Source organism: Vidua macroura, chromosome 25, assembly GCF_024509145.1.
Source record: "Vidua macroura isolate BioBank_ID:100142 chromosome 25, ASM2450914v1, whole genome shotgun sequence".
NCBI classification, from domain to species: domain Eukaryota; kingdom Metazoa; phylum Chordata; class Aves; order Passeriformes; family Viduidae; genus Vidua; species Vidua macroura.
Genome location: NC_071595.1, coordinates 3,115,761 through 3,125,831, shown reverse-complemented (window position 1 = coordinate 3,125,831; position 10,071 = coordinate 3,115,761). Strand labels below are relative to the sequence as shown.

At 68.0% G+C, this 10,071-nt stretch overlaps 4 protein-coding genes across 4 annotated transcripts; 2 read left to right on the top strand and 2 right to left on the bottom strand.

Annotated features, from left to right (window-relative positions):
• Nucleotides 1–125: 125 nt before the first annotated feature.
• ZNF593OS (ZNF593 opposite strand) lies at nt 126–1,884 on the top strand. Its single transcript, XM_053998957.1, has 2 exons — nt 126–784; nt 1,124–1,884. The coding sequence occupies exons 1-2, from the start codon at nt 359–361 to the stop codon at nt 1,268–1,270; spliced, it is 573 nt and encodes a 190-aa protein (XP_053854932.1). The 5' UTR covers nt 126–358; the 3' UTR covers nt 1,271–1,884.
• Nucleotides 1,885–2,411: 527 nt separating this feature from the next.
• On the bottom strand, nt 2,412–3,704 carry ZNF593 (zinc finger protein 593). Its single transcript, XM_053998823.1, has 3 exons — nt 3,472–3,704; nt 2,995–3,057; nt 2,412–2,882 (listed from the first exon to the last, which is right to left on the bottom strand). Exons 1-3 carry the CDS (start codon nt 3,666–3,668, stop codon nt 2,741–2,743), a joined length of 402 nt encoding a protein of 133 aa, XP_053854798.1. The 5' UTR covers nt 3,669–3,704; the 3' UTR covers nt 2,412–2,740.
• Nucleotides 3,705–4,324: 620 nt separating this feature from the next.
• C25H1orf232 (chromosome 25 C1orf232 homolog) lies at nt 4,325–5,255 on the top strand. The gene is made up of 4 exons (XM_053999080.1): nt 4,325–4,426; nt 4,516–4,602; nt 4,684–4,781; nt 4,997–5,255. Exons 1-4 carry the CDS (start codon nt 4,340–4,342, stop codon nt 5,253–5,255), a joined length of 531 nt encoding a protein of 176 aa, XP_053855055.1. The 5' UTR covers nt 4,325–4,339.
• A 282-nt stretch (nt 5,256–5,537) lies between these two features.
• Nucleotides 5,538–7,875, bottom strand: FAM110D (family with sequence similarity 110 member D). The gene is made up of 2 exons (XM_053998804.1): nt 7,809–7,875; nt 5,538–7,151 (listed from the first exon to the last, which is right to left on the bottom strand). Exon 2 carries the CDS (start codon nt 7,039–7,041, stop codon nt 6,025–6,027), a length of 1,017 nt encoding a protein of 338 aa, XP_053854779.1. The 5' UTR covers nt 7,042–7,151; nt 7,809–7,875; the 3' UTR covers nt 5,538–6,024.
• Nucleotides 7,876–10,071: the final 2,196 nt, after the last annotated feature.

Genomic DNA, 10,071 nt, shown 5'->3' with positions numbered 1-10,071 from the left:
CGGCGGGGCCGGAGCGGCGGCGGGGCCGGAGCGGCGGCGGGCGCGGCTCTCACCTGCGCCGGGCGCGGCTCCCACCTGCGCCGGCAGCCGCAGCCCCATTGGCGCGTCCGGGTGCCGCTCAGCGCCGTGCCCGCCCGCCGAGGACGGCCCGGAACGGTGCCGTGGGGCGAGGCCGCAGTGAGTCACAGCCCGGACGGTGACACACGGCCGCTGGAACCCCAGGGAAATGACACCCGGTGTCACTCCCCAGTCGCTGCACGCAGCGAGGGCTGAGGCCCGACAGCACTTGTGACACCAGTGGGACACCCCCAGGTGCCCTGTGTGTGCAAGGTGATGCCACAGAGACCCCCAGAAGAACATGAGAGAAGCCCCTGCTCAGCCCTGGAGTTTTTGGGGTGTCACCCTCCACCCAAAGCATAACTCGCACCCCTTTACAGATGGGAAACTGAGGCAGCCCCATACAGGCCTGCAGAGGGGTTTGCCCATAGTTAAGCCCAGCCCTTCAGCCCCCCCAAATCCACCCTGGGCTGGCCCTGGCCCCCCCGCCCGGAGTGTCCGCTCCGGGGAGCAGCGGGCACTGATTGCGGCTGACAGCTGCTGCTCCGTGCCCGCCCGGTGCCTGCGCCCTGCCCGCGGGGCCGCCAGCACACACGGAGCCCCGCGCCGTGCTTGGGGGGTCCCAGCCCCGCTGCTGCTGCCCCAAAGGCCCGATCCCGCTGCTCCCCGTCTCGCCATGATCATCCGCCCCCGACGCCTGACCCCGGGCTACTTCCATCTGCTCCAGGTAAGGGGCGAGCAGGAACGGGGGAGCCCCCAGGGAGCCCTGCGGTTCTGCTGCCCACGCTGCCCACCAGGCCTGCCGGCCGCGGGAGCCCTGCCCACCTGTAGCCCAGCTCACCATGGGGCTCCATGTTGGCAGCAACGATGCTGCCGATGGGGACCCACAGCTGCTGCACGTGGCACCCTAAAAACCCCGCTGAGATGCCCAGAGGGGCACAAAGCTGCCCCCATTGCCTTTACACCGCCCAGTGTGATGGGGACATTCAGGGCATGGCCCCAGGCCCCTGTCCCCGTGGAGTTTGGGGTACTCCCGTGCTCCCCTGTGCTCTCCGTGTCCCCACAGATGCAGCTGGCAGCGGGACGTGAGGCTGAGCCGGGGGGGCGGCTGCTGACCCCCCTGGCCCTGCTGCTGGCGGCCGCCGGGTTCTGCCTGTCCCTCTACAGCGCCCGGAGAATGGCTGACCCCACCAAGGCGTCCCCGGAGCCGTGAGGAGCGGGCTGGGGGCCGTGGGGACCGTCCCCGGGGGTCCCCCTCCACCCGCCGTCTCCCCCCGAGCGGAGCCGCGGCTGCAGCCACTCTGCAGCTGACCTGCGCCACATGCAGCCCTTCCCACCGCCGTGGGGATGGGGGACACGCCTGTCCCTGCCTGGGGCAGCCGGGATGGAGAACGGAGAAGCCGATTCCAGCTCTGGAGCTGCCGGCTGAGCCCGGCCCGAGCCACGGGGGGACATCGGGATCCAGCCACCAGAGCAGAGGCTGGACAGACAGACAGAGGGACGACAGAGCTGGGAGCTGCATCCATCCCCATCTGCCCTGCGGAAGCAGAGGGGCCTGGGGAGCCCAGCTGGTGGCCACAGACCTCCCCCCCCGTCCCCATGGGAACATGCTGCGGCCGCGGCCCCGCAGGAACGAGGCCAGCGCTGTTAGGTAACGGGCAGGGGGGACACAGGGCAGTGACGTGACCCTGGGCAGGCACATCCCGTGTCCCTGGGCCGGCACATCCCGCTGGGATGGCGGTTGCAGCCTTCCCAGCCCCCGCAGAGCTGCGGCTCTCCCCCCCTTCCCGGGGCCGGGGGGGACAAATCCGGGCAGGCTGCGTGGAAATAAACCCTTCCCTACCCAGCACAGCTGTGTCACTGCTCTGTCTGCCGTGCCCAGCACATTCCCAGGGCCCAGCTTAGCAGGAATGGGGACACCACTCTGCAGGAATTCGGTGGCATTGTCACTCAGTGTCCACTCAGGGGCACCAGGCAGGGAGGCTGATCACCGTGCAGCCCCAGCCCTCCAGGAGCATGAAATCACTTGCAGTAGTTGAGTTTTTGGGAACAGCAGCCTCAAAGTGTCCTTGCCAAGGGGACACCAGCACTGCCCTCTCAAGGCCCAAGCCAGCTGCTCGCTGCAAACCCAAGTGCTCGGTGAAGAGGTTGCTCAAGCTCACATTCCCCACAAAAAGCTGCCTGGGAACTCCCTGCCAGGAGGGTAGAGGGGCTTTTACCACCCTGCCAGGCAAGAGCTCCAGGACAAGGCTCCTGGCATGGACACCTTTGGGTAACAGGGAAGAGAACAACACTGAGGTGTCCCCTCACCCGTTGGGGGGACTGTCACCCTCATACTCAACGCTGCCACACTGTCAGTTGACATATTTTAATGGGTGCACCACTGGAATAACCTCTGACCCAAGGACAGAGCAGAAACTGCTCCAAAAGCAGGCAGGCAAGTGTGCAGTCCCACCAGCACTCGGAGAACAAGCAACGTGTCCCTTTCTGGAGAAGAAGGACACTCGGGGAGGGCACCCAGGCTCTTGCTGGCTCCTTCTCCTCGTTAGTGTCCTGGCCAGGGGGGCTGTGGGAGGAGCAGGGTGGATTTGGCTGGCAGTGCTGGATCACGCTTTTCTCACAAAGCTGAGGACAAAGATGTCCTTACAGAGCCACTCAGCCTCTCAGTCCCCCGTCCCTGCGCTCAGCCGGACGTCTCCATCTCAGTGACCTCCTCCAAGGGCTGGGTCTGCACCTCCACCTTCTTTGGGGGGACGTAGGAGCCCATCCCAGCAGCACGTTCAGCCTCCTCCTGCGTGTATGGAGCCTCACGCAGCTGCTTCAGCCTGGGGGCACACAGGGGATGAAGCTTCCACCTGCACCTCCGAGCAGAACCTGCCCAGAACTGCCCCTGCCACCCCCTCACCCCGGGGAATTTGGGGTCTGCTCCCTCCTTACCTCTTCTTGTGCACCTTGGATCTGAAGTGCTCCTTCATGCTGTTCAGGTCCACGAAGTAGCGCCTGGGGTAGGAAAGGATGGGGGTCAGGGGGACCCCGAGACTGAAGGGCGGCTGGGGAGGGTCCTGCCGAGGGGCCAGGGTCCCACCCACCACAACCCTGCACGGGCCTGGGGTCACCCTGAGACCAGGACAAGATACTCCCCCAGGGGTTAGAGCCCTCTGGCCAGGAGCCAGGGACTACCCCGAGACCAGGGCAGCCCCCCTCCCAGGGGACAGGGACCCCCGGGACCTGAGCACCCCCTCCAGAGGCCCCTGAACCCCGGGACCAGGACGAGCCCATCCCAGGAACCTCAGGGACAACTCCCCCACCTCCCCTGGGAACCAGTGACCCCCCGGAGCAGGACAAGCCCATGCCAAGGTTGGAGCCGTCCCCCCGAGCCCCCGGGATCCCCCCGGGATGCCCCGCCGCACGCACGCGCAGTGCAGGCAGTAGAACTGGGCGCAGCCCGGCAGGTCGGGGTCGATCTCCTGCCGCAGCAGCCGCGCGGCGTTCTCGGGCTTCAGGTCCGCGTGGATCTCGTCCAGGTCCCGCCGGCGCCGCTTCGTCTTCAGCTGCCGGGCGAGCGAGTGCGCCCGGTGCGCCCCGGTGCGCCGCCCGTTCCTCGGGGACATGGCGGCCGCACGCCGCGCCGCGCCGCACTGCGCAGGCGCGGGGGCTCGGGCCACGCCCACCAACACCGCAGCACGTCCCGCCCACAGACGGCGAGCGCTAGTACATGGCCACGCCCATCAGCATAAGCCACGCCTAGACCCCGCCCCCTCCGCCCAGTGTCCCCGGTCCCGGGACGGTCCCGGGACGGTCCCCGCGCCCCTGCGAGCCCCCAGCCCCCGGTGCCACCGTACCCGTGCTCCCCCCGTGTTCACCTGTGTCCCCCGCGCTGCCCCGGTCACCGCTGCCATGAGCGGGGCAGAGCTCCGCGTGTCCCGCCGTGTCCCGGCGCTGATCGTGTTTCCTCCGTGATCAATTATAGATGGGGACACTAGGCGGGGGGAGCGCGGAGCTCCAGCGCCTCCTCCGCACCATGGGGGGGGTCCCAGCCCTGGGAGTCCCAAGTGGGCGAGGGGCACCGGGGGGCTGCGGCGGGGGTCCCGGGATGGGTTTTGGGGGTGACCGGAGGAGCCGCCCCCGCGCTGCCCCCGGCTCAGCCCGGGCTCAGATTCCTTTTGTGCGGTGCAAGTGGCCGCTGAAACTTTAATGAAGCCACCGGATCGCCGGGTCGCCCGTTCGGCCCGCCCCGCTGGCCGCGGCTCCCGCCGGCTGCGGCCCCGCCGAGCCCCTCGCCATGGCCCAGGGCTTCTGGCGGCTCTACAAGGCCAAAGTGCTGCAGACCCTGGGGGGGCCGCGCCCGGACGGGGCCCTGCAGGACGAGGTAGGGTGGGGGGTCCCCAAAACGGGCTGACCGACCTCCCTGCCCTCCCCCCGCCTGCAGCCCTGCCCTCACCGGGGGCTTCGTTGCAGGGAGACCCCCCCGAGCTGATGGAGACGGCCGAGCCCCCCGCGCTGGTGGAGGAGGGAGCCAGCCCCGTGTCCCAGCTGGCCCGGAAGGTGAGGAGGGGGCCGGGGGCAGCGGGGCCGGGGGACACCGGCGGCCGGAGCTCCCCGGTGACCCCGGCGCTGCCCTCGCAGGTGCAGGGGGTGGGTGCCCGCGGCTGGCGGACGCTTTCGTCCCTCTTCACCCGCGAGGACGAGCACCAGCTGCTCAGCCCGGAGCCCTGCCCAGACCAGTAAGTTACGAATCGCTGCGGAGGGGACACCAGAACCCGGATCCAACCCCCGGGAACTGCCGAGCCCCCACATCCCCCACCCCATCCCCCGCATCCCCCACCCCATCCCTTGCACCCGCATGGCTGCACGGGGGCGAGCCGGCGGGGAGGGGGCCATGGCGGGCTTGGGCGAGAAGGTCCCTGCACGGACACTTCTGTCCCCTCTCTCTCCCCAGCCCTCTGGCCACCGAGCCCTCCGAGATGCCCCACACCGAGAAGGCACCTGGGTTTTGGGATCTCTTTGCTACCAAGTGGCAGCAGGCGTCGGGGCCGGACAAGGGGGGGCCCCCCCCCGAGCCGGACGAGAGCCCGGGGGAGCCGCCGGGTGACGACGGCAGCGACCTGCGGGAGCCGGAGGAAGGGGCCTTCCACTGGGGCTTCCTGGCTGGCAAACTGGCCGAAATCCGGAATAAAAATGCCCCCAAGGGCAATTAGAGGAGGATGCACCGGCCGGACTCGCCAGAAGTTGTTTGCGGCTCCCCATTGCTGGTGGGCAGCGCCCTGCCCGTGCCCGAGGGCTCTGCCCTGGGTTTGGGGGTCACAGCTGCACTAAAGACCCCGAAATTTTCCCTTTTCCCTGAGCTCTGCCTGCTGCTTTCCTTGCCCTTGCTCCCCCAACAGCCCCGCGGCCCCTGAAGCAGCACCACCCCAAGGGTGGGGAGGGGGAGTTGCCCCCAGCCCTTGGGCACCCCCCCACAACCACATACACTGCCAGGCTAGAAAAAAAAACCCAAACAGATTTATTGAGGGCAGCTCTGGCCCCAGCAGCCCCTGTTCTGGGGAGGAGGGGGCTGTGGGGTGGGCACTGCCCACAACAGGGGGCTCGGGCTCTGCCCACCCCCAGCCTGCAGCTGGAGCAGGACTTGGGTGGTCACTGGGGGCTGCGGGCCCGTCCCACCCTCCTGGGCTGGGGACAGGGAGAAGGGAGAAGATGGGGGACAGCAGGGGGACAGCAGGGGGACAGCAGCCTGACAGCCCTGAGGCCATGGGGACTCACCCGGGGGTGGCCCTTCCTCACCTGCCTCTCAGGTGCCCCCATCACACTCAGCCTGTGGACCTGGTGGCTCTCCCAGCCCGCAGCATCCCCACGGCACCAGGGCCGTGGATGCCACCAGCCTGTCGGGCACATCCCGCGAGGGCGAGGGGCCCCGTCCGGCCAGCGGGAGTCACGCGGGTGTCCCGGTCCCGGCCAGGCTGTCCCCGCTCACACCGTGGACTCCTTGGCAGCCGCCCAGGCTCTCTGGCAGCCGTAGAGCCACTTGATGACGCGGGCGTTGCGCTCCACCACCGAGACGGCGGAGCCAGGCCGGGCGTCCGGCTCCTCCTCGCCCGGCCCCGCGTCCCCCTGGCTGCCCCCCGAGGCCCGCCCGGGCTCGGACTCGCAGGAGCCGGGCCGGGCCGAAGCGCTGTCCCAGCCCGCCGGCCCGAAGCGCTCCCGGCCCAGCAGCTCCACCAGCGCCCGGTCCAGCCCGCAGTAGTTGAAGAACCGCTCCTGCTCCGACAGCGGCAGCGACACGCGCAGGGCCAGCGGCTCCTTCCCGGGGATACCGGGGGGCTGCTCCGCGGGCACGGGGAAGATGCCACCGCCGTCACCGCCGCTGTCCCCTCCCGGTGTCCGCGCTTCCTCCTTCTCGGCGGGCACCCACAGCATGGGGGTCTCGGGGCTCTGGGGGGCTCTGGGTCCCTCGCCCAGCGGCCTGGCGGGGGGCGAGCTGGGCGGTCTGAGGGGTCCCTGGAAGAGGCGCCGCACCAGCCCGGAGCCCTTGGTGTTCTCCTTGTCACCGCCCAGGCAGTCCCGTTTCTGCCGGTAGATGATGAGCGAGTCGGGTCTCAGCAGGCGCCTGCTGCCGCTGCGGCGCGACACGGGAGACTGGGGGCACGGCAGCTTGCGGGGCCCGTCCCGGCTGAGCTCCGAGGCCGGGCACAGCTCGCCACACTGCTGCCGGGCCAGCAGGCGCCGGCCGTGGGGGGACAGCCGGGGCGAGCCCCGCAGCGCCGGCTCCTGCCGCCTGCTGATCACCTGCTCGGACTTGACGTACTTGGCCTTGTCGGCCTCCAGGCGCTCCACGGCGCTGGCTCTGCGGCCCCCGCTGCCCCCCGGACCCTGCGGACACTCGGGGCCCCGGTTCAGCCAGGCCAGGGGCGAGCCGCGGCCGGGGGCCATGAGGCGCAGATTGCTGGAAGCGCAGACAGCGAGAGTGGGGCTGCCCAAGGGCACCATGGCCCCGGAACGGCGCTGCTGATCCCTTTGCGCCCTTCGGAGTGGCCGGGCAGGGCTGGTGCGGCCGCTGGGAAGGCTCCTGAAGCTTCGCTCGGCTCCTGGATTCAGCCCTGGAGGAGAGAGGAGAGTCAGGGTCAGCCCCGAGGGTGCAGCGGTGAGGAGGAGGAGGAGGAGGATGGGGCTGAAGCACAGCTGAGGGTCCCCTCAATGCCACACGGACAGCGGGCCCTGGCAGCCCAGGCAGGAACAGCCCCTGGGCAGGAAGGGAGAAGCGCCGAGCATCCGCCGGCTTCGCCCGCATCCCAGCAGCGGCTTCCAACAGGAAAAAATACCGGGGCCGGCCGTCGCCTTGTCTTCCCGAGCGGCAGAACAAAGCCGAGCTCGGGAGAGCTGGCCAGCTGCCCCGAGGCTGGGGGTGCCTGGGGGTCCCCGAGCCGTGCCCCACACAGCCAGGCTGGGCTGGGAGGAAGGTTTTCCCTTTCTCCATGTGCGGAGGGCACCGAACCAGCCCGGGGTGACAGCAGGGACACGGGCAGACCAGAGCAGAGCTCACGGGAGCCCAGGAAGCCTCTGCCACGCAGCTCCGCCCGCAGCCCACGGACCCCACACCGCACCCACCCCGGAGTGCACACGGGGAAACTGAGGCACGCGTTGTCTGGCCCTGTGCTCCCAGGCTGGGACCGCCCGTGCCGCAGAGCCCTCACCCTCTCCAGCCTAGCCCCGCGGCCAGGACCTGTGCCAGGCAGGTGGGAGATGCTCTCGCTCACCTGAACCCACGCAGGGATGCAGGGACGGGATGCAGGGATGGGATGCTCCAGTCTCACGCAGCTCCTGCTCCTCCGGCTGCCGCGGCAAACTGAGCTCAGAGCCGGGAGCAGCCTCATATAGAGGATGAGGAAGAGGAAGAGCCACCCATTAACCCGTGCCAGCCCAGCCCCGCAGCAGGAGCCCGCCCCGTGCCGACCTCGCCAGCGTGACCCCCCTCACAGCCCTGCCCCTGGCCAGCATTAGCCCCTCTCCTCTGCCAGCTCCTCTTTCCCTCCGCTTCCTTACGGGAACCTGGCCGACGTTTCGGGATCTGCAGCAGAAATTTTTGCCTCCGAGCCTCTGTCCCCCTGCACAGGGTGGGTCAGGAATGGGGCAGGGAAACCGTGTCCACTCCAGCAGCTTCTCCTTCTACACCCACCCCAGGGTGTGGGGGCAGCTCAGGAGCAGGAGCCCACCACAATCCCCCCAGGATCCCACCCAGGCAGGCAGGAAGGAGGAAAAGTCCTTCTGGCACCTACTCCGGTGGCGGTGAAAGGGTCAAAGCCAGCCCCGAGCCGGCCGGCTCCTGCCTCTTCCCCCGGGAAGGGCTGTAAATCGCAGGAAGCCACAATGGGCTGGAGCTGGCCCAGGGGTTATTTTTACCACTGCCCTCTTCCCTTCCCGAGGGCTGAGTGCTCCCACAGGGACAGTCCCGGGCCCCTCCATCCCCAGCTCCAGCCCGGGGGCTGCGAACGTGGCACTGGGGCAGAGGGGGAAGAACCTGCTGCCCCCCATGCTGGGCTCCCAGACCCTCGGAGAGGGGCCAGAGAAAGCCCCCAGAACTCCCGAGGGAGCCACCAGCCCCTGCACCCCTCTGGCAGCCGGTTTGGATGGAGAGTTGGGGCACAGCCAGGCTGATCACAGGGACTGAGGAGGCTCCAGTGAGGACAAAGCCCCGGGATGAGGGGGGACCTGTCCCCAAGCACTCTGTCCCCACCCCAGTTCCTTCCTGAGGAGCTGCTGTGGAGCCAGTGCCGGGAACTCAGAGGGAACGGGGCCTGGGGCTGTGCCCAGCACCTTCCCGGCCGATGGCAGCGGGGCAGGAAGGGGCTGGGGCCAGCACTCCTGTGCTGACGAAAACGGGGGCTAAAATGGAACCTGGGCAGGATGAGAGGAGCCAGGTCTTGTTTGAGGTCTGCAGGCACTGGAAAAAAAAAACCCAGTGACAGCAAGGAAGGGACAGACCACTGCTCTAACAAACCTTGAGAGGAGCAAAGCAGGCAACACTCGGGCTCGGTGTGCAGGATGCGGCTGCACTGGAGCAAATCTGGTGAGGACAGGGAACAGGATCAGGACAAGTGATGGAGAAACCCTTGGCAGCTCTGGGATCTGCCCCTGGATTCCCTCACGGGAAAGGCAAATGCCACCGCCCAGAGCGCGGCCCACGGGAGCTGGGGAGGAGCCAGAGAGGCTCGGGCTTCCCTCGGGAGAGGGCAGGGGTGGAAAGCTTGTTCGACGAGTTTAGGAATCTCAAGGGTTCAAAGGGGCACGAATAAATCTGAAAGCAGCACCTAATCCGAGGCAGGCAGCCGCGTGTCGGTGCAGGTCGGAACTGGAGCACTCCCAGGGATGTTCCACCCCCAAAAGGCTCCAAACCCGCGGCAGGCGAGGGCTGGGCAGCGCTGGGAGCACAGGGACAGCCCACAGAGACAGGGACAGGAGGAGCTGCTGGGGTGGAGGGGAGCAAGCCCAGGGTCAGGATGGAGGCCTGAACCCACCACTGCTGCAAAGGTTTTTAGGTTTTTAGGTTGCATCTGGTTCCATCCCAAACCTGAGAGTAAAGGAGCCTCTGGAACGGACAAGAACAGCCTGGGCTGGGCTCCTCTTCCAACAACGGTGGTCACTTGACGCTTCCCTGCTCCTAAAAATGGGATTTCACATTCCCACCAAACCCTTCCAGAGCTCCTGAACAGCACCTGCAGCAGCTCAGGCTGGTATTCCCACCTGCCCCGTGTCCCTCAGAGGCTCTGGGTGGTTTGTGGCATTCCAGGCACATCACTGTGTCTTTACTGGGCAGCAGCACAGAAATTACACTTGGCAGGCTGGAAAGGGAAACCAAGCAGCCCCTGGCAGCACCACCCGCTGAAGTTGGTGTTTAAATGTCCAAACTGGCTCTCCCTGGGCCAGCCCCTTCCGTCCCCAAACCACCAGGAGGGATCCAAACCTCGGAACCACCGATGTCCTCCAAAGGGAAGGAGTGGAGCAAAGGGAAAAGCCCCACAA